General features: G+C 39.5%; 2 protein-coding genes across 2 annotated transcripts; one reads left to right on the top strand and one right to left on the bottom strand.

Annotated features, from left to right (window-relative positions):
- Positions 1–1,022: 1,022 nt before the first annotated feature.
- LOC139945277 (uncharacterized) lies at positions 1,023–10,263 on the top strand. Its single transcript, XM_071942613.1, has 6 exons — positions 1,023–1,172; positions 4,777–5,221; positions 5,816–6,208; positions 6,475–6,895; positions 7,515–7,686; positions 8,449–10,263. The coding sequence occupies exons 2-6, from the start codon at positions 4,784–4,786 to the stop codon at positions 8,687–8,689; spliced, it is 1,665 nt and encodes a 554-aa protein (XP_071798714.1). The 5' UTR covers positions 1,023–1,172; positions 4,777–4,783; the 3' UTR covers positions 8,690–10,263.
- Positions 10,041–24,214, bottom strand: LOC139945281 (glycogenin-1-like). Its single transcript, XM_071942619.1, has 8 exons — positions 24,059–24,214; positions 19,719–19,860; positions 18,638–18,812; positions 18,329–18,491; positions 16,914–17,040; positions 15,648–15,831; positions 14,964–15,144; positions 10,041–13,944 (listed from the first exon to the last, which is right to left on the bottom strand). The coding sequence occupies exons 1-8, from the start codon at positions 24,078–24,080 to the stop codon at positions 13,931–13,933; spliced, it is 1,008 nt and encodes a 335-aa protein (XP_071798720.1). The 5' UTR covers positions 24,081–24,214; the 3' UTR covers positions 10,041–13,930.
- Positions 24,215–24,320: the final 106 nt, after the last annotated feature.

Here is a 24,320-nt window from a genome sequence, read left to right on the forward strand (position 1 = left end):
TTACAATATACACTTTGCATATGCAGCTGTGTCCGCCCCGTGCAAAACCGTCCTTGCAGTAAATTAAACGCCCTTGGTTGACGGAACACGTGCGCAATTTTTTACAAGCTAAATGCATGTCGTGAATGACATGGGAAATGTTCGGCCGTTTGGTATTCATGTTGCATATAATAATATAAATAGGTTCAGTGCATGCACGCTCGCTTACACGCGCGCACATTATTACATTTTACATGTCCGCCGGACGGTTTTTGCATAACCCCGGACACGATTGCATATGCAAAAGTGTCCGGAGCGGACAATATTGCATGGCGGACACAATTGCATCTGACACCGGCACCTCTCCTCAGAATTAAACATTATTTTTCACAATCATTGAGACCTCGATGATTTTTTTAATGATTAAATCTACAGATAGAAGGGTACAAATCGACTCCTTTGCCCTGGACACTATTGCAGTGTTAGTCATTGTTATGCAGTCTTCTCACGTGTTTCATTTTGCACAACTTCAAACGTGAAAATTTGAACTCAATTGGTCGTCGAAGTTGCGAAGAGATAAATTGGAAGAGAAACACCCTAGTCACAACAATCCTTGATCTCGAGACCTCACCAAAATCTTATTCTGAGGTTTCGAAATCAAATTCAACAATTTATTTTGAGTAATAACCAATAGTGTCCAGTGCCTTCAATAGTTTTTTGTTCAAAGATAATCTCTTTAAACAAAACTTGCACGAGCCATCCACCAACAAACGAAATACCGTCACCGTCAAGCCCCAGCCGACTTCTTCAAGAACCTCGGCGACAACAATTGAAGGCATGAGCCAATAGAAAACCGGGGTAAAGGTTGCCCCCCTAAAGCTTGAGATAAGCTTTGTTTATAGTCAGAATAAACCATGAAGATAAACACACGTAGCGGTACAACCTTTCAGGAAGAGTTGTTTATTTCACTTTGCTATAGAAGGAAGAAGTGAAAACTATCGTTGTGACTTGGGGGTTAAATCTAGGATCACCCAAATCTCAAGGGCACCACAAACATCCGTTATTCCAAACATCGAGGGGACCCAAGTCCGGTTCAGTTACATTGCTGGTATGGGGAGTGTGAGCTGCTGAACAGACAGACACAGGATCGCCGCGAAGAAAGTGGTAAAGCATTCGTTTTCGCCGTATTATTGGTAAGCTATTACACTTATATAATCTCGGTTCATACTTCCTGCAAATGCAATTTTGTTGACGTCAAAAATTCGCAACAGTTCAGTTTTATGCGAAATCAGCCGGGCGGTGACGTCAAAATTCGTGTCGCATTCGCAGAAACCATGAACCGGTCTGCACTCTTCACATGGTTGTTTTCACAGTGAAATGAAATGAAATTCCGTTACGATACAAATACATTTTGAAAACACTCTGCTATTATTGGCAACAATACTGATGGAAGAAGAATTTATGGAGAAAAAAGTTTATGAACAAGTGAAGCGAGCAGCGACCGTGTGCGGCGGGCATTTTAGCATTCAATTTGTTTTCTTCCATACAAATATTAATTTCCTTTGTTCACGTGCAAGAAGCATCTAAAGGGGAAGGGGGATCTCCATCTACCTGCCTCTGGGAACCGACCGGGCCCAATTTTTTTCAGCACAAAATTGCTTAGCATGAATTTTTTTCCTTAATAAAAACAGGATTACCAAGCAAATTTCCATGTGATTTTCAGGATAAGCAAACACAAGCTGAAATGCCAGTAACAAGCATTATGCAAAACATGGAAATTTGGTTGGTAATCTAGTTTTTATCAAGAAAGAAATTTAAGCCAAGCAAATTTTTGTGCTTACAGGCTTTATAGGCCCGAACGGAACTAGCGTGTCTTTTGTATGTAAGATCATGGAGGTAGAAAGATCGTGCATAGTTTGCTTATCGGAGACGGATGAACTTCGACGAGAGTCGTAAAACAAAGGGAGTAGGAATATGGTTATGTGATGATTTATATCTTCACCCATGGTTTAGGTCGTAACGGCCAAAGTTCATCCATAGGACATGACAAACTCGACTCTTCAAACAATTCTCAGCAGTAAGTTAGTTTTTCGTAGGAGGAGCTCGTTAGTTACCTCAGTAGGCCCAACTCGTGATTTTGTCTTAGTTAAGGCTTTTTTTGCCAGCTCTCCAATAATACAGATACAGATACTAAACTTCCAACCTCCATGGTAAACAACTATGAGCACGAGGTTATAACGATTTCCTTGCTCTATGCTTCTGTTGCAAAACAAATAATACATCGGTGTTTATCACCACGTGGCGTGGCATGACGTCAACGAGCAATGTTTGAATTGAGTTTAATTTAACTTGCAATGAAATGAATTGTTAGGAAGAAACTATAAATAAATAGAAAACTTGCAGGTACAACACAAAGGGCAACTCTATGGTAATTCCTTCCTCCATGTAAACCGTTTGGTAAAATCTATTTTCAATTAGTTTCAATTTTATTTAATTGAATTCAATTCAACTAAACTAAATAAATATTTATTTCGGTATTTTCCTCCCATGATATAAAACATTAATGTGTTTCATTATTAATAGTGACAGTTATAAACGGTTACACACCTATATTCTGACACCCCTATGTTCCGACACCCCTATGTTCCGACAACTCAGCCTATATTCCGACACCCCTATGTTCCGACACCCCTATATTCCGACACCTCTATGTTCCGATACCCCTATGTTCCGACAAGTTATTTTCGCAAATTATTACTCTGTTGATCAATAACAAAAACGCAACTTGTATTACAGCTAGGTTTCCCGGAGAATTTCTGCCGGGAATAGGTTTGAATAGAATTTGAATTTGTACTGTTTTTAAAAGTGATGGGATCAAATTAGGATAATCGAATCACACATGATTTTGTTGCTTGTTGAGGCATGCATTTCTTTCTTTTTTGTGGTTATAAACATGAGTTATGGCTCCCCGAGTTAGCTGGCAATAAATTACTCGGTACTTTGCTAGTGTTAGATGCGTGTCCATGTTTATAAAATTTCATGAGCCTTCAATTTATTGCGCCGACGTGTGATTTATTGTATGGACTAAATTACTGTCAGGTGTAGTTTCTCAGTCGCACCGTTTTTGTTTTTTTGTTTTGTTTAATGGCTAACACAAAATATTTGTGTAGGTTGTCGGAACATAGGGGTGTCGGAATATAGGGGTGTCGGAACATAGGGGTGTCGGAATATAGGTTGAGTTGTCGGAATATAGGGGTGTCGGAACATAGGGGTGTCGGAACATAGGGGTGTCGGAACATAGGGGTGTCGGAATATAGAGCAGTCACCGTTATGAACAGTAGCCAAAAGTCAGATGGGCAAAACTTAGGGCACCAAACACTTTCGGGTCAGGATTGACTTGGATCCAGGAGAGATTGGGGCCTGACCCACTGCTGAGTCAATATGACCCGGAATCTGTGTCAAACTGACCCAGAAATGGGCCAATAATGACAGAAGATCCGAATTGAAATCCCATAGTTTTGTTCTTGAAGGAACACAGCGATTTTCCTCTGGTGAGGGGAACTTAATACTGAAGACAATTTTCAATATTGTTTGAACTTTGCAAAGGGCACTACAGCAAAAGCTCAGGGCACCAAAATAAGCCATTTTGAGGTATGTTGGTCATGATACTGTATTATGACATTATTGGAATTGGGTAAAGTTGACTGTATACACCAAAACCAAACTGTGGACTCCTATAGTGTCCACCATATAATCTCAAAAAAGGCTAATAATGGCAATTGCTGTGTGTGTCATGGGTTGTTTCGAGGCCTGATATCCAATTCTAAAAACTTTTTCGGGAAGCCTGATCCTGCATCGAGTAGAAGTAGGACTGGACCTGGGGCGTTGTTTAAAGGAACGCGTTGCCTTGGATCGGTCGAGTTGGTCTTTGAAAAGCGTCCTATAACCGTTTGTTATAAAATTGATATGGTTAGAAAGATGTTGTAAAAGTAGAATACAATGATCCACACAAATATGCCTCGAAATTGCGTGGTTTTCGTATTACCTCGTCGACAAACACGGTCGGTCATTTATGGGAGTCAAATCTTTGACTCCCATAAATGGCCGACCGTGTTATTTCGTGACGTACAACGAAAACCGTGCAATTTTGAGTGATACTTGTGTGGATCATTATATTCTATTTTTAAACTATCTTTCTAACCATATGCATTTCATTACAAACGGTTTCAAACGCTTTTCATAGACCAACTCGTCTGATCCAAGGCAACGTGTTCCTTTAAAGAGTGCATGTTTCGATATGCATACCCTCATGATAGGCTAGAGGCAATTAGGGTTAGGGCCTTTTACTTCCTTCCATGGGGGCCCTGCTCTGTAATTGGGGTTAAGGTTACAGGATTAAGAGCATTAGGAAAATACAGAAGGTTTGTCTGAAGTCTGAACAATGTCTATCACAGTGCATGGTTCGGGCCTCAATGTGTGTTGTGACTGGGGCAAAAACACTTTAAAAAACAAACCTCAGTTGTAAATCGTTCCAAAGGTATTATTGGCGGTTTGTTCCGACGAACACATGTACCGACACACATATTGCTCAGACACCCCTAATGTTCCGACACTGCTTTGCGTAGTGTTTCAACACCCTGGTGTATTTTCCTTACCTGAACCCTTAACCTCTAGTGGCAATCCACAGTTTTGTTTCGAAACATATGGTTTTCTGAACAACAATGGGGTGTAGAGCAGTCACCAAGCTGGACTGTTAGAGCATAATAACTGAACTTGTTTTCTCCATTTCTTTTTCAGGACCGAAATGGCCATATCGAAAGACAACTGTGGTAGTCTGTTCATCAGCACTTTGACAGTTACTTTTTTGGTAGCTGTCATCATCATCTCATCAGCAGCCGTCTCTGAGGCCGATTCTCTCGCCAGTCATAGTAAGTCTTCGCGCCATGAGCGATCACCACAATTGGATGAACACCTTCGCGACTACATGGATCGCATGACGAGACGTCATCCTGTGTCGCCTGAACTCTCACGTGGCAGACCCACGGTGAGACGCAAACCAACACCCAAGACGAAACCCAGTCAACTTCGTCCTAGTGTTGATATTAGAGGGCCAAGACTGACCCCGATGGACGAGCAGATTGCCAACCTGCTGGAGAAGACAGAGGAGCTGACTTCACAGACCGCGGAAAGCAGAAACAACATTGCTTCGTTGATGGCTAACAATCGCCAGCTGATGTCCCAGGTAATCACTCTATTTTAATCGCGATTCATCCAGAATTCCTCCAGGCCTGGAATTTCACGGAGGCCACATGGCCTCTGTTGCCCTGATACTTCAGGGATCCGGAGGCAACGAAGGTGATTGCTTCCATGCCCCCTGGTCATTGCCTTTGTGCCCTTCAGACAAAATTAACAATGCCTTCATAGGGTGCCCTTTAACATGGAGAAAATGCCTTGGTGCCCTTGCCCTTTCAATAACGAAGCATACAGGCTTGCCCTGGTCTTGACCTCTTCAAAAGTGTCACATAGACTTTCAGATTTTCAAATAGAAGTGCCCTTTGCAAAATGAAAATGGCCCTTCAAAAGTGTCCCATAGACTTTCAGATTTTCCAATGGAAGTGCACTTTGTGAAATGAAAATGGCTTTGCCCTCTCAAAGATGAAACTCCAGGCATGGCCTTCAAACTCCACTATGGCTTCTAATTCAATGGCTCATTCAAGTAATTTTTGTTAAAAATGTATGTTTAGCAAATTTTCTTGTTTAGCTCCTTAACAAAACATTGCTTGAAATTAAAGGAATTGTAAATAGTTAACAATGATAATTATTTTTCTCTCTCTAGATGTCGCGCATAGAGGCCGAAAAACAGAGACAGGAACAAGAAATCTACAACCTTCAGTGTAGTGCATCGTCTCTGACGCAAAGCAATGAGCAACTGAGAGCAGAAAACGAACGCCTCGTGGCTGAGCTACTCCAGGCCGCAGCGGTTGACGACAACGGAGAAAGCGCAGACGAGGTGGTCGGCACTCTTGGATCATCGTTACGAGAACTGAACGATCTGGTTGGTAATCGAGAGGCCGAGTTAGTCGAGCGTGGAATCCCTGTATCTGTGGGAAGACCCCAGCAAAGAGAACCAGAAGGTAGAAGACCTGAATCTCGACTGGACCCCAATGCCGAGAACTTTGCATCATCACTTCTGGTTGTCAACTCAGAGATCAAGGACATGACAAGAAAGGTAAGAAGTTCACCAGGCTTGATTTCACATCAATGATCCTATTGCAAAATGGGTCTCACCTGAACTGGATTCCAAGGCTAAAGCCCGGTTCAATTAATGCCAATGCAAAGAAAATTTCAACGTCACAGGGCTGTTTTCACAGACGAAATTCCAGGCATGAGGTTTTGTCATTTAAACAAAACTAATAAGTGGGAAAATTTGAGCAATCCACCTCAAATGAGGTCATGTCAATCACAGCTTTCCAATTATTTTTGTTTCTCATGAAGGTTGAACTCTTAGAGAGAAGAGTAGCCGAGCAGCAGAGAGAGGTCTCCCAGGACGAAACAGCTCGACCAGTCTTCCGTCAGGTTCCTCCTCACCAGCGAGAATCAGATCCTGTGTCAGAGAAGATCGCACAACTCGAACGTCTCGTCCTGGTTGCTCTTGGATCCCACCCAAGGGATGCGGCTAGCGAGCGCCTCGCATCTCGTAGAGAGAGGGTTCCTCACCAGACCCCACTGCTAACAGCTGGTGGTAGAGAGACATCCAGGCTGGAGGCTCCTGCGGCAGCCAGAGAACAACGTCCTTCTTTCAAAGTTAGCGATGAAGTGGAGCCGCCGAGGGTCGAAAGGTTGGCATTGGCAGACACAATGAGTGACGAAGATCTAGATGCGATGGCCAATGTAGTCGAGAGCGTGCAAAACAAGAGTGAGTCTTGCATTACACTAATATACGACCCTTTTTCTTGTAGATTTTTCATAGATTCAGGCCATCTTGGTCCAGTGTTTAGACTGCCTGCTGGACTTGCAATCACAAGGTTGTGGGTTCCAATCCTACCAAGATAACTGTTGATTTTACAATGACCAGAACTGTTGGCGCCTAGTTACAGAATCCTTAGATCCCTGCAACAATATCAAACGTACACTTAAATAAGTACTTTTCATCAGCTTAACCCCCAAACTTAAAAACGCTATTTTCCTAATCTTTTATCTCAAATCTGTAACAATGATACTGGTACGCCCTTGCTTAGTCTTGCTCCAAGTTGTCACTTTTAACACATAAGTATTGGGGGCTTGGAGCCAAGACTACATTTGAGCTTAACTTCAAGTTAACTCAGGCCTTTGTTTATGCTTCGTTTTGGAAAAGGGCAAGGGCATCAAGGCATTTTCTCGTCCTTGGTAAAGGGCACTCTATGAGGAAATTGTTAATTTCTACTGGAGCAATTCAAGGGCACCAAGGCAATGACTAGGGGGCACGGAGTCAATCGCCTACATTGCCTCCGTGAAGTATCAGACTTGAATAACTTTACCATTTATGTACACAACAGGTCCGCGAAAATGCGCTTTCTCCGTTGCCAGCACAGGAGTCACCCTGGGTAACGATGATAACCCTTCGACCATCGAGTTTGACCACGTGTTTGTCAACAAGGGTTCAGACTTCAAAGTGAATCAGAACCGATTCGTGTGTGAGCACGCTGGCTTTTACTTCATCACCTTCACGTATGTTTGTAAATATTTTTTTTTTTAAATGGGGGAAACTTGGGAATTTGTGATGTGGGTAGCAGCTGCAGACATATCTTGGTCAAATGTCTTAAAGCCCTGTAAAGCATAAAAACTTGTAAGCACAGACAAAACTTGCTTAACAGACACTGGTTACCAGCCAAAATTCTGTAAGGTTTACATTGCTGCAACTGGTTACCCACTCATTTTTTCCACCTATCAAAGAAATCGGCTAAGCAGTATTTTCTGCTCAACAGATTTATGAAATTGGCCCAAGAGTCATGGCCTCCATACAATTTAAAGGCAGTGTACACTATTGGTAATTACTCAAAATATTTATTGCCATAAAACCTTACTTGGTGGCGAGTAATGGGGAGAGGTTGATAATTTAAAACATTGTGAGAAACGGCTCCCTCTGAAGTGATGTACATGTAGTTTTCGAAAACGAAGTAATTTTTCATGAATTCGATTTCGAGACCTCTGATTTAGAATTTGAGGTCTCGAAATCAAGCATCTGAAAGCACACAACATTGTGTGACAAGGGTGTTTTCTTCTTTCATTATTATCTCGCAACTTTGATGACCAATTGAGCTCAAATTTTCACAGGTTAGTTTCTAGCCCTAAAGGAATGTGTTGAGATACACCCAGTGAGAAGACTGGTCTTTGACAATTACCAATAGTGTCTATTGTCTTTAAAGCCTGTATCTGTATATTAATAAGCTTTTAACACTTAGTGGTAACTCTCTTTCACACCCCCTGCAGAGTTCGTTCCTACGATGGTAAATACTTGGGCGTAACCCTCATGAAGAACGATGAACTTCAGACGGCCATCTACTCCGACGCGAGTGACCGCAATGTTATGCAGTCGCAGAGCGTGGTTGTTCATCTTGAATCCGGAGACAGATTGTGGCTAAGGCTTGCTCCATCTGGAAGGCATGCGGTCCACAGTGGAACTCAACGCTACGTCACTTTCAGTGGATTCCTTGTTTACAAGGGCTTCTAATGGGCCATTCTCCTTACTACTGTTAAAGGCAGTGGACGCTATTGGTAATTACTCAAAATGATTATTAGCATAAAAATTTACTTGGTAACGAGTAATGAGAAGAGGTAATGGTATCAGACATTTTGAGAAACTGCTCCCTGTGAAGTGACGTGTTTTTCGGGAAAGAAGTAATTTTCCATGATTTTGATTTCGAGACCTCAGAATTAGATTTTGAGGTCTCGATATCAAGCATCTGAAAGCATACAACTTGTGACAAGGGTGTTTTTTCTTTCATAGCTACATGTATCTCGCAACTTTGACGACCAATTGAGCTCAAATTTTCACAAGTTTGTTATTTTATGCATAATTATGTTGAGATACACCAAGTTAGAAAACTGGTCTTTGACAGTTACCAAGAGTGTCCAATGTCTTTAAAGGCAGTGGACACTATTGGTAATTGTCAAAGACTAGCCTTCACAGTTAGTGTATCTCAACATATGCATAAAATAACAAACCTGCAAAAATTTGAGCTCAATCGGTCATCGAAGTTGCGAGATAATAATGAAAGAAAAATAACCCTTGTCACACGAAGTTGTGTGCGTTTAGATGGTTGATTTCGAGACCTCAAGTTCTAAATCTGAGGTCTCAAAATCAAATTCATGGAAAATTACTTCTTTCTCGAAAACTATGGCACTTCAGAGGGAGCCATTTCTCACAATATTTTATACCATCAAACTCTCCCCATTACTCGTCATCAAGAAAGATTTATGCCAATAATTATTTTGAGTAATTACCAATAGTGTTCAATGTCTTTAATGATCCTACTGTAACTAACCATTCGGATAACCCACATGTGGTTTGGAATGATAGATGCACCAGTCTACCATTTGAGTATCTAGTGGGTAATGCATATTGTACATGTACATACACTTGTGTGTTGTGATAAAGCTAAAAGAGTTGTTTGACGGTAACAGCCCCTAAAAAGGTCGAAGGTGTGATACTTTCAATTTTTTTTTTTTTTTTTTTTTTTTCAATGCCAAAATATATTTTATTTCATATTTGCAACTTCCTTCCTGGTAAATAATATCAAAAAGGGGTTAAAGCCAGCATAAAATGAAAATGTGCTGATGTATTTTCAATATAAAACTCAACTTCCCCCGTTTTATTCTCTTGCATCTTCCTACTTTCACAACTTTTAAACCAAAGGTGGTATCAACATGTTTTTTTTTAACAGCATTAAAGCATAAGTTATGCTCTTTTTAAAATGTGAAAAAAAAAAACAAATGAAATTGAACTCGGGCGATGTACAACTCATTTTGCTTGATCGCATCACATATTCCTTATTGAATAATAACACACATAAATCTATAAATGCATTAAGGCTATATAAATGGTATCTTTAATATTTTGTTATACTTCTTACATATTTCGCACACAATGAGTTTAAGCAAAGGTATCGTAATTTCAGTTCTCGCGCAGTGATGAAGCAATATTTAACACTTGCAGTCATGCAATGTGTTGTACTGTCCGTTCTCCATGTGGACGATAAACAATGGGGGACTTCCGAGTCGCTAGGTGGTGGCAGACTTACAACATACCAGGTAAATCCATTGTTCTTGGTAATGTGTGCGTGCTCACAACAACGCAAACAATGAAAGTTTACCTGGTAGGTCTGCTGCCACCTAGTGTTCCAAAGTCTCCCATTGAGGTTTCTGCAGTCATGAATTCTCTGTCCTGGCTGCAAGTTCAATACAAATTACTTCTTTGAAATGGATGAGCAATGAATAATGTAAAAGTGCTAGCAAACTAATAGTCATTGAAAGTTTAAAAGGAAAACCATCTCATTTTTTATACATGAGATGTTTTTAACACTAAATTGATATAAACCTGTACTAATTCAGAATCATTCTTATTTTATGTACATTGTACATATTGTTTCCAAAATCCTCAAAATCGTTTAGAGCCAAGTTATTCTGTTTGTTCTTTTATGAGCTGATCATGGTTTTGGAAGACAAATCCTGCATTGCAGCCTCATTTTGCTCCATTTGAATTATGCTGAATAATGTACCTTATCTTGATTCAAGACAGTAGACTTGCCAAAGCAAAAAATTTCAACAACACTGCCAAAGCTTTACCACCTTTTGATTAAACTTGTAGACAAGTCGTGAAATGTCTGATTCTCTCTGCGGTATTCTCGCGAGACTGCTGGCCCTTGCGAGACTACTGCTCTCACGACTGTGGTCCCATGAAGTTGTAGTCAGCAGCTTCGCTCGCGAGAGCAGTATTCAATCGCGGAAACCTGAATCATTGCACCACCACCACTCGACTACCAGACGGCAACGTGTCTACAGTTCTAAGGTTCAAGTCAAGCAAGTCGAGTCAATTTTTCTTTGTTCATTCCCAAATTACTTAAAGACAATAACATGCTACATATATCTTCTGTACATGTAAATGTCTGTACAGCATTAACTGTTAAATTAGAATAGCTGAATATTTTAAGCACCAATCCGTTCAACCTGTATGAAGAACACAGGTGTACATTATATTCAAGCAGAAATCATTGGCTGATACATGTTTTATAAGTATATTTTAAACAAAAATGTTAAATAAAAAAATATTTGTTTCTAAAAAGTTAGCGTACATGTCAATCATTACTTTATTAGTACATGTAAAACAGAGACTTCTCAGTATGAAAAAAACAACAAAACCATGAAAATATTATCTGGTTTGGTGTGTTAAAGACAATGGACACTATTGGTAGTTGTCAAAGACCAGTCTTCTTTTGATGTATCTCAATGTATACATTAAAGTAACAAACCTGTGAAAAATTGAGCTGAATCGGTCATCGTAGTTGAGAGATAATAATGAAAGTAAAACACCCTTGACACACAAAGTTGTGTGCTTTCAGATGCTTGATTTAGAGACCTCCAATTCTAAATCTGAGGTCTTGAATTCAAACTTGTGAAAAAATACCTCTTTCTCTAAAATTACGTTACTTTAGAGGGAGCGGTTGCTCACAATGTTTTACACTATCAACAGCTCCCCATTACTCGTTACCAAGTGAGGTTTTATGCTAATAATTATTTTGAGTAATTACCAATAGCATCCACTGCCCTAAAAGCACTGTATACTCGGTACTTTCCTCCAGTCCAATGAAAATAAAATCCACAGGCATTCTACTCTGGATGGATTGAGGGCGGTATATACCGGTATGGGTGTTGTAGTTATTAGATTAAGACTGTTATCAAAGTCCAACTCTTCCACTGAATTTTGTGGAAAATTGCATTGGGATAGTGCGTCGTTGTGGCTGAAGAATGGTTGGCTATGCTGACAGAAACTCATTGGGGAATGATTTGCATAGTCCTCAAACAATGAAAACTGAAAATATCCCTACATAATGATCATCTTACCACATTTTTTCTCTAAATACAATTTATTTCAACAAAACTCTACTCAATTTTCTTTTCTTTTTCTAGGTTGCACAATTTCTATTTATTTTGTATAGTTACTGTTTTTGCACATCTTGGTGTAATATACTCAATTACCTTTTAACAACAATTGAAAGGCCACGAGGGTAGAAAATTATGTTACGCGGTCATGAAATGTGGGTGTCAATAATTCACTGAACTAAGAATATGTGTGTCACTTCAGCATTGTTTAATTTACAATAAACTTATCAAAAATACCTATTTTCAGCCCACACAACATGACTTTCTAAATTTGTGGCCTTTATATTATTGTTTTTCAATCATAAATATATACACATGGAACAAACTTTCACTTGCAACTACACATGTATGCTAATTAAGTAATTTCAATACAAAAATAATGACCATTGGACATAAATTTGCTCACCAGATACCTATAATCTTCATACATTCATGAGTTACTCGCACATTTTTTGCAAACTCATATATTCATGAGAGCTAAGCAAGAATTTGTATTTTAATGTTAATATTTCTGCAGCCAATACATTAATACAGATTTCTATAATATATAATTATATTGATTTGTTTAATTACAAGTTATGATTTAATTGTTTCTTCTAATAATAGTTGCATTTATCTCAAAAGTGTCAGCCAAATATCTGAGGCTGGAAAACAAAATTGGCACTTTTTTTGTGAAAAGGAAATGAAATTTTCATCAGGGTTTTTAACCCTTACCCCAAGTAAACTTTTTTTTCACAAGTAGCTTAACCAAATTTCACAGAGCTATAAATCAGTAAGCAGATCAACTGTTTCACAGTGAGCAGATTTGTGTAACAACCAGTTTACAACAGCAACAAGCATAAACCATGTCTTCTCTCTAACTAAGAGTAAACTTAGAGAATCTTTGGGATCAAGCAATCAAAACGATGGAGTTAAAAAATAAGCAAAATAGGTCGCAAGACCCCCGCCAACCTTTTGAAAATTTAATTGATTTCAAAACCACGCAAAAACGATTTAAAGAGGCTGTTTGTCGAGGTTTTAAAGGCAAGGTGTACTTTCGATAATTACTCCTCAAGTTCATGGTGATAAGTACACTTAGATGTACCTGGTGAAGAGCACTTGAGAGCAGTTGATATATTATAAAACATTTTTAGAATTGAACCCCTTTGAAAGTATGTAGCAAAGAAAAAGAGTTTTTGCTACCCAAATTTGAATTTGAGAAAGGCTTTCACGCGCATGTGAAATACAATTCTACCCAATACCTGTTTTTGTCTTACATTGTTTTATTGCAACTTTGAAAATCAATTGAGCCAAAAATTTAACAGGTTATTTATTTGATGCATATGTTGGGATACACCAAGTGAGGTCTTTGACAAATTTTTATTACCAAAAGTACACTGCCTTTATACTGCACTATTGACCTTAGTTAATGCAGCCAGGGGGGCAAAGGTCAAATTGAGATGAAAGGAATTTTTTTACAGGAAACCATCACGGTGAAACACCTCTAAATATGCAAGGAGAGAAGCCGGGTCATTGGTCATTGGAAGGGAATGTCTATATCCACTCTAAATGTCACTGTTAAGTCGTAATTTATATTTTAAGTACCAAGTGCTGTGGGAAACTGTGGATTTTACTCTTACCGGTTTTTCTTGACTGCGTCTTGTTTTATGGGATGATCCTGCAGTCAAGGCTGCATCAAGGAGGAATTTGCTCTGGGTATTACCTTCTCAGTGGGTACAGACCTGGGTTAAGATGGGTGGGTGGGCTTCTCCAAGGAGGTGGGCGCTGGGCTTGGGTGCCGGCTGGGTTTTGGATGCTCCACTCGGAGGATGACTCACTTACTCTTATCTGAAAACAATTAATCATAATAACAAATTAAAAATAATATTTGCAAAGATGGCCGACTCTGTGAAGGCTACAGTCGACCCTCTCAACAACAAATTTGCTAAATTACAGAGAAGAAATAACACAAAAAAACACAAAGCAGAAGTGAGATTCGGGACTTCTGTTCCAATCTAACCAAAACTTTGGATTACCTACAAGTTTGTTCTCACAAGGCCAAGGCTACATATAATGCACAACATTTTTGAAGCGTTAAAAGATTTTTATTTATTTTATATTTTAAAGTCTGAACTGAAAATAAAAGACGGTTTTTCAAAGTTAGAAAGTCACACTTCAGCCAAAAGTTTATGGTGAGAGGTGACTGTATTTAAATGCAAGTTTTCTGACTTCCCAGGGGCAAACATAAAATCAGACTAGAGGGTAGAGTAGGAGGAATATAATGCCTGTGTGGCAGGCGATTCTGTCCCTCTAGGGGATTCTTTTCTCTCAAACGGCAAACTGCATACTAGACTGGGCCCCTGTCTTTATCTTTGCGGATAAAGACAAGTCGCTGCCGCTAGATCCGGTGATTCCCATTGGATACAATGCCCGTGCAAATGCCCGGGGATTCTTTTCTCTCAAACGGCAAACTGCATACTAGACTGGGCCCCTGTCTTTATCTTTGCGGATAAAGACAAGTCGCTGCCGCTAGATCCGGTGATTCCCATTGGATACAATGCCCGTGCAGTGACATAGATGCCCAAGTAGTCACTGCTCTCAAGTACGCAATGGAATTTGACTGCATATCTATATGTGAAACGACAGAGGTCAGAGGTCAAACTACACGCCAGTTTTGCAATTTTTTCTAGCCCGGTCTCTGGCGTTATTTACAAGCCTCAAAGTATGACGTCAGATGTTCAGGCTAACTGCGTACAAACTTCCTCTGATAGCGCCCTCTTGTGAATCCTTCCTCCCCAGTCCATGTTAATTTCCCCATATGAGGGACTCTGGAGGACACACTTCCCTAAGACCCCCACCACACTTACCGTTTAGAACTGTGTCAATGTGCTTCTCAATATTTTGGTAGCTGTCTTTCCCAAGGTAGTCCATCTGACCCTTCTCCCATTGTTGGAGTTGAGGGTCCTCGGTTGGGGAGCTTTCTCCGGGGGTACCTGAAGGGCTCACCTCAAGGTGGAGCTTCCCGAACTTTCCTGACAAATCGATGCCCTGCAAACAGCCATTGGAAAAATAAAAAAAAAATTAATAAAACATCACTCAATTGCTCCATTCACTGCATTTGCTCAACACATCAAATACAAAATTCTTCTGCTCACTTAACATGACAGAAAAGGGACATACTCCTATATATCTTTAAAGTCTAATTTCTAAATAATAAAAAAATTAGTTCTTTTAAATTAAGGTCTATATAAAATTAACAATATCAACTATCAAATGGGCCGAGTGATTTGCCTGTGGATCTTGTCACAATCCTCAGGAAAGTATCGAGTATGTACAGTGCTTAATACACATTGCTGTAAGGGTTTAAAAAACAAATTAAATTCAGAGCGTGTGTTTTCTTGGATTTTCCCCCCAGTGATATACCTGTGGATTTTTTTTCACAGAACTCAGGAAAGTAACGAGTATACAGTGCTTACTAACACACATCAGTGTATGGGTAAAAAAACAAATTATATTCTTTATCCTTGTTGCAAAAATGAACATTTTCTCACTTGTTCCTCCTCGATTCTTGGCCTGACCCTCTTGTAGAAAGTCTCCCACCACGCCTTGATGTACCTCTCAGCGTGATAGTTACCGCCGTCTGGTGCCGTTAATGTGCCAGTCTCGGGGTAGTAACTATATCGCCAGGGCTTCGAAGTGCCAATGAAGTGTACTATTTTGATATCGCTTCCAAACCTAAAAGAAATTATTTGAAAGTAATAAAAACATTTTTAAGGTTGATAATAATAATTAATGTTTATCATTCTTATCAACAAGCGCATTTCACAATAACTGTCTCTATGCCCCTACGTTGGTGCCTTGGTCATTGGACCAATAACATTCCCTTTTTTAAAACACAAACACAAATTTCCCTCAATATTACATTATGTGGTCTCCAACCCAAGTCTTTTACTGACTTACTCCTACATTTTAGAAAATGAAGAAAGATTTGACACAAATCAAGAAGCAAAATTGTCGACAGAAGGACAAACTGGAATAAAATTCTTAGGAGATGCGAGGGCAGCAAATCCATTGTTCTCGGTAACATGTTTATGCTCAGAAATTTGCAATTCTGGTCCCATTTTCATAGAGCTGCTCAAGCGAAATATATATTGCTTAACAACTTAAGCAAGAAAACAGGCAAGATACCTGTGACAAATTGTACATGTGAGATAGTATTTTAGCTGGTAACCATAATAAATAATTTGGGGGGGCTAATCATCCTTACTCGCAGCTAAGAGCTGAATTGCGAAGGACGCTACAACGTGTTCGAGAAGAAGGCATGCAAGGGCGCCTTTGGCTGCCAGCCACATCAACCCATTATGACCACGGAGCACAGCCAAGATCGAAAGTGTTTGATTTTTCCCGAGGGAGGAAAACCGGATGTTCTAGAAAACCCTCGTGGCACAGCAGAGAACCAACGCACAACTCAACTCACATATGGCCCCATCCGGGAATCGAACCGGGGTCACCTTGGTGAGAGGCGAGCGCTTTTACGCACACGCCAACCCTGCCAACCAAGCAAATATTCTGTGGAGCATAATGTTGATGTGCTTAGCTAAGAAGTTGGGCCCTAGTATAAATGCTGCCACCTAGTGCATCAAAATCTCCCAAGTTGAAGAACAACTTTGAAGAAATTGTCATTTCTCCGGGAGAAGATCAGAGCATACTGAACGAAACATTGAGTTAATAACCACCGGTTCCAGAGAATTTCTCATGGTGTCACCGCATTTCTCTGTGAGAGATAGTCAGAGTGAATTTTTTACGTAGGAACCTACTTTTCTAGTGCTGGTCTGTAAGAGTAGCTAACTGCCGATGTCATATTATAGACGAAGGGTAGATGACGTTTGATATCTGCTGTTGCCCAAGTATTGAAGAATGTGTTTAACAAGCCCTGGTCTCCACCTAAAAAAAAACAAGAAGTCAAACGATCAATATTTGGAACTTACAACTTACAAGTACAGTTTTTTTGGACAATTTACTCACCATTAAAGGCAGTGGACACTATTGGTAATTACTCAAAATAATTATTAGCATAAAACCTTTCTTGATGACGAGTAATGGGGAGAGGTTGATAGTATAAAACATTGTGAGAAACGGCTTCCTCTGAAGTGCCTTAGTTTTTGAGAAAGAAGTAATTTTCCACGAATTTGATTTCGAGACCTCAGATTTAGAACTTGAGGTCTCAAAATCAACCATCTAAATGCACACAACTTCGTGTAACAGGGGTGTTTTTTTCTTTCATAACTATCTTGCAAGTTTGATGACCAATTGAGCTCAAATTTTTACAGGTTTGTTATTTTATGCATATGTTGAGATATACCAACTTTGAAGGCTAGTCTTTGACAATTACCAATAGTGTCCACTGCCTTTAAGCAAAAAAAAAAAAAACGTTTTGAATGACATGAAATTTGGATCTATTTTGTTGATAATTATTACCGATGAAACAAAATGCCCTACCTTTCCAACTGGTTATGAAACAGTTATGGTCAAGTGCCTTGCCAAGGGCAGTAGTGTAATGACTAGGACTCAAACCCACACTCTGCTGCTCAAGGGCAGTAGTGTAATGACTAGGACTCAAACCCACACTCTGCTGCTCAAGGGCAGTAGTGTCATGACTAGGACTCAAACCCACACTCTGCTGCTCAAGGGCAGTAGTGTAATGACTAGGACTCAAACCCCACACTCTGCTGCTCAAGGGCAGTAGTGTAATGACTAGGACTCAAACCCACACTCTGCTGCTCAAGGGCAGTAGTGTAATGACTAGGACTCAAACCCACACTCTGCTGCTCAAGGGCAGTAGTGTAATGACTAGGACTCAAACCCACACTCTGCTGCTCAAGGGCAGTAGTGTAATGACTAGGACTCAAACCCACACTCTGCTGCTCAAGGGCAGTAGTGTAATGACTAGGACTCAAACCCACACTCTGCTGCTCAAGGGCAGTAGTGTAATGACTAGGACTCAAACCCACACTCTGCTGCTCAAGGGCAGTAGTGTAATGACTAGGACTCAAACCCACACTCTGCTGCTGACAACACCTGAGCTTGGGTCCAATGACCTACATGTAGACTGCTCGCCCATGATACACCAAGTCATTCAGGAAAAAAAAAATAACAACAATAACTTGGAGTGTCAATCAATTGACCGAATTTCATTTTTCATTATAATTTAAATCCAATTTTGTTCTCTCACCGTCAAAGCTGCCCTGTCCCACAGCACACTGTAGAAGTCCTTGGTACGTTTCTTCAGATGGACGGAAGACAAAGACACCAGAGTTGAAGCAATCTGGCCAGCCCACATCTGGTGCCGCTGACAGTTCCTCCCTCTCGAACAGATCGTCTACATTTTGTAAAACCTGATTTCATCAAAACAGGAAAAAAGCAAAGTATTAACTATTTAATTGATTATGGCACTTCTTCCCAAACCAAATCAATCTCACATGGTTGTGCGACCCAACTGATCAACAAACTAGTTTATCTTCTTTTTAAACAAATCTCTTACTAGACAGTCGGCATCAAGGAAGACGCATTTCTTGAACTGTGTGAGTCGCCAGCAGTGTAGTTTGGTGAAGGTAATGCCTAGCTCAGGCCTCGTCAGGAGGGCAAGGTGTGCTGCGTCTTGACTATCGAGGGGATCCACCTGCTGGATGACATCATAGATGAAGGTCAACTGTCTCCTAAAAACCAACAAAACATAATATATGTCAACTTATATTTGGTTTTACCCTTACAACGATGTGTGTTAGCACTGTAGTACTTTCCTGAGTTCTGTGAAAACAAAATCCACAGGCATAATATAGGCCTATATACATGTAGACCGTATTAAATATGGTGTCACCGTTCAAATATTTGCCCTACAAGATGGCGTCTGCGAGCGTGCGCGTGTGTGCGTGCTTGTGCCGTAGAAATCAAACCGGGAACACTGTGTGCTTCGTGTTACTTTGATGTCTGCGATTGGACGCGCATACGGTTTGACCTAGTACAAGATGGCGACTTCCATAGCAAAGCGGGAGTAATTCAATATGGTCTATTACTCAGGTGGGATAAAGTGTACCCTCGTATAGCCCCAAATACAAATTTTTCACGGTTCTCTCTATTTGCCCTCACGTCACCAGTTTTTGTTTTTTTAACCCTCTCCTTTTTTAATTTCCCTTATTTATTTATTTATTTATTTTATTTATTTAGTTATTTGTTTATTTATTTATTTATTTATTTATTTATTTATTTATTTATTTATTTATTTATTTATTTATTTATATATTTATTTATTAATTTATTTATTTCAATTTATTTTGTTTTGCTGGATACGATTGTTTACTTACTTGTTTTATTGTTTACTTATTCACTTAATTATTTTTTGAATTATTTATTGATTGACTGCTTGTTTGATTAATGAACTTATTTATTTATTGTTCACTTATTAGTCTTTTTTGTTTACTCTTAAAGTTTTGTAGCGTTGTCGTTTCTGTTAGGAATTTTTTCCCTTTCAGTGTTGCCTTGTTTGTATTTTCTGTACTTGTACTGTTGAGGTCAAAAAAATAATAATAAAATAACATAACAAATACTAAGGAGAACCTCATTACCTCATTGCTTGAGTAACTTGTGGCGTAACCATGATAGCGAGCTGTCTTGTTGTACCCACATCCCGCAACGACTGACCCAACACCAACGCTCCATAGCTGTAAACATCGTTGGTTACCAGGGTAACAAAGGCTTCATCCTCAACTGAAAACAAAACAAAACAACAAATTCCGTTATGGTGCTACAATTCTATCGCAGTGTAGGCCCAATTTCATAGAGCTGCTAAGGCAAAAAAAAATAGCTAAGCATATAATTACGCTTACCAGAATATGGTTACCGGCCAAACTACCAAGTCACAAGTACAATTTGTAACTGGTATCCTGCTCATCAAAATTGACGCAATAGTGCTGCTTAATTTACTACTCGACTTGTTGGCAACCTGGCGCCTCAAACAATACAGACTTTCGACACTAGTCGAGACTTATTTTTAATTCCAAAATAGGCGTACACGCTGAAAGGATTGAAGGATTGTCACTGGTGTTTCGTATTGTAAATTATGTTGTTGTGAATAGTCGTGAGTGACACAATTGGTACACCAAACAGGTAGTCGCAACTATTTTTGTAGTAGTTGTGGCGGCACGATTAACCGAGTACATGTAGTCGCGACTCGACTAAGCAATCAATAGCTGCGACTGCGACACTAGTCGCCCAGGCATAATGCTTACGCCATGTAGGAGAAACAAATTTTGTATCTATCTTTTCAAATTTAAACTATGGAAAAAGCTAGTTTCCTCTGCTTAGAATGGGAGGCGAGTGAGATAACACAGGAATACCTGTATGTAGCAATTGTATAATGAACATGGTTTGGGTTTCATGGCTTTTGAACTGGTAGAAAAGAACTCTGCTGGATGTACAGTGTGTAGGTTTCAGAGCAGCTACTGCTCAGCACCAAGGCCTGATACATGTACCACAGAGGCAACAAAGGCAACCCTGGGCCCAATTTCATAGAGCTGCTAAGCACAAAAACTAGCTTATCATGAAATTTCTTCCTTGATAAAAACAGGATTATCAACAAAATTACCATTTGATGCATATTGCCTGTTACTAGTATTCAGCTGTTGTTTGCTTACAAATCCTGAAAATCACGTGGACATTTGGTTGGAAATCCAGTTTTTATGAAGGCCAAAATTTCATGCTGGAAAGAAAATTTTTGTGCTTAGCAGCTCTATGAAATTAGGCCTGGTCATTTCCTTGGTTCCCATGAAATGCTCTGGACACTCAGGACAGTAGAAATTTACAATTTCCTCACAGGGTGACCTTTACGAAGGGGAAAACACCTTGGTGCCCTTGCCCTTTCAAATGCGAAGCAGACAGGTCTGTGCACCTATGTTTTTCAACAAACAAGTACCCTAAACTACATTGAGGGAAATCCTGTGATTGCAGGTAAAGGGGATTTCCTGTTTATTTCCTTTTCCAACGACAACAAAAGAAGAAAATTATTATCAAAGCGTCCCAAATTTACATATGTACAACATGTACAAACAAGGAAGTAATGGCCAACTCTGCTGCACCGACTTTAGTAATGTCAGAGAACATAATCTTTCAATGGGCTCAAAGATCTTTTCAAATAGCTTACAATTATAATAGGCCAGGTAAAAAAAACACCAGTTGATAGTCCGGGTGTTTCAAAAAAGAGGAGGACCTTTTTACTTTTTATTTCTCTCAAAGGTGGCTGCCAAGCATTTTAATTTAAATTGGCCACCATTCTTCAGTTTAAAGTCACCACTTACTTTTTGCAGTTTCAAGTTCATTAAATGAGAAACACACAGAAAATAAAAAAAAAAAAAAAAAAAAAGTAGCAGCCTCAAAAAAGGATGCGGGAGGGGACGATTAACTAGTATTATTTTTTATTTGGCCTTATCATACCAATTGTCTACCATGCACAATACGTGACATGAGTTCCCCAAAAAATGTTCCCATAGGCCTACTCTCTTCACACTCTCTTCCTCTATTGTACAGGGCCCAATATCAAAATCCTCTAAAAAACTTCACTGAGCTATCCAGTACCCCCCCAATAAAATAGGTGGGGTACACAATGCCACAAATCAAGCAGGGAACAATTTCATCCAGGAACTTCGCACAGCAAAATATTTCAACTGAATTTTATTTTGATGGTTTTTGAGTAGTCACTGACAAATTTTGCATAGCAGTTTGCTCTGCTATTGAAATTGAAGGGAAATCGTTCACTGTCAAGCACCAAATGTAATTTTCACTCCAGGTGCATGTAGTCTTGACTAAAGGGGTAATCCATTTAGTACCCCACCCTTTACATGTAAATCTTCTGAAGAATTTATGAGCTCCCCAGTACACAAACAACACCAGGAGGTGGCACTTCATGTCACAGCAAAACGTAAATTTCTACTCAGGTGAATGTTGTCTTCTCTCAAGGAGTTGCATAGAGTAACGTCACATTGATAACATTATTACCATGTTGTGTAAGTACCCCACCCAAAATCCTCTAAAGAATTTGTAAGCTTCTCAGAACACACAGCACTAGGAGGTGCCACACTGCTCACACACCATGCCATACAGAGTACAACACATCAAGCACCAAATGTAATTTCCACTCAGGTGCATGTAGTCTTCTCTAAAGGAGTAATTCTTATCGATAATGTCATTACCACGTTGTCTTAGTTGGCCACAAGCCACAATCTGAATGGCAAGGATCACATTCCAAGACGCATGGAGGCTAATTATAGGGCGAATTTGAAATTGTTTGTAATTTTTGTACTGATGTAGTACGTGGCCCAGACAGGAGTGGAGTAGAGCATAATAGAGCAGTGCACGACCTTTGCCTCAATTGGCACCAATCAAAAGCCTGCTGACTACTACATTTAAAGGCACTGCCATCGATTTCACAAAACTTGTCCTCACTTAGGATAAATCTTAGGACTTAGGATGAGTAAAAGTTCCGTATCCATAGACGTTAGGACGCATTGAACCCATCCTAAGTTAGGACGGGTTTTACTCTTCCAAACTCGAGATTGGATTAATCAGCCCTAGCGTTTCGTGAAATTGGCTTCAGGACCTGTTTGGTAATATTATCAAAGACCAGTATTCTCACTTGATGTATCCCAATATATATGCATAAAATTTACAATTAATCTGTGAAATTTTGACTTAATTCATCGAAGTTGCAAGAGAATAATGAAATAAAAAACTCCCATGTTGCACAAATTTGTGTGCTCTCAGATGCCTAAAAAGGCTCTTAAAAGACCCAAAGTCTTTTAATATTTGATTGAGAAATAATCCTCTTCTTAAAAACTAGGTTACTTCAGAGGGAGCCGTTTCTCACAATGATTTATGCTAATCATCAACAGCTCTCCTACCAATGAAGTTTTGATGCTAACAATTTAACATTTATTTTTCTGAACACATGTGATAGATGTCAGATCAAAGGTCACGTAGTCTAAAACCATGGAGCAATAAACTTGCTCCACGCCTCCATGGTTACACAGTATTAAAATATTTATAGAGCCCTCCGACCACGTTTAACATGGAGCTACATGTATAAATATAAGATTATTAATATATTAATTACTTACAATTTAATAAAATATTGTTTGTAATATTTGATTAGGAAATTTTCATTCAATATGAAATACTATAGTGTCTAATTTACCTAAATGAGATCCCTTTTTATAAACTTAGTGAAAAAGCGGTGCACCATACGGAGAGTTATCCTTTGAATTTGATTATCACCATCGCATAATTGGTAGGCCTAGTAAGATGTTAAAAAAGAAAAAGAAAAAAAAAAAAAGGGAAATGACAGACACAAAAACAAACCATGAAACTGCAACAAGTGCAAAAGCAAAAGATTCAGCCGAGATATGGATAAATTATTGCTGTCGTCAAATTTCAATCAAGTCTGTTAATTTATCGAATAACCTCAGTATTTTTTTTAGTAAACTAGGATAATGATTTAATCGTTGTCCACTAAAAAACTGATCTGTGGTGTAACAAACGGAAATAGCATACTGCTGCATCATGGCATAGCAAACAGTATAGAGGTCCTTCCACCATCCAACATTCTACTTAAACGCACTGTGAGTGTGCCTGCAGTGCACACGACGTATGTATGCAGTGTGCACTGCACTGATGGTGCAGTCAGCCTATGCAATGTGCTGTCAGTGTCACTGGGCCGGGATGCACTTTTCCCGACTGACTGAATGTCTGCTGATAAAAACGCACTACAAAATCACCGCTTTCATTATCACACACTCTCCAAAAAACTATCGAAACCTCACCAAATCTAAGGCAAAACACACACTTTTCCCCTCTAAACAATTCAATTCACAATTCAACGGGAATTTAGCAAAAATACCGAGCGGAACTCACTCACCTTTATTCATAGAAGACGCCATTTTGTAGCATGCCACGAATTGTTGAAATTTATTTCCCACATGTTATGTTGTGTGTAGTACCAACGGAGAGTAGATGCTGATTTGTGCGTTAATTCGGACGGTGGAAACCAGTGAAATTAACCGGCTTTCGAGGTCTACGTGCGAAGATTTTAGTGGGCGTGACGACCTTCTGTGTCTAATGTCTCAAGCTAGCTGACTTATTTTTTTTCTGAAGGCACCATGTAAATAGAAACCATGGAT

This window comes from Asterias amurensis, chromosome 12 (assembly GCF_032118995.1).
Source record: "Asterias amurensis chromosome 12, ASM3211899v1".
Lineage (NCBI taxonomy): Eukaryota > Metazoa > Echinodermata > Asteroidea > Forcipulatida > Asteriidae > Asterias > Asterias amurensis.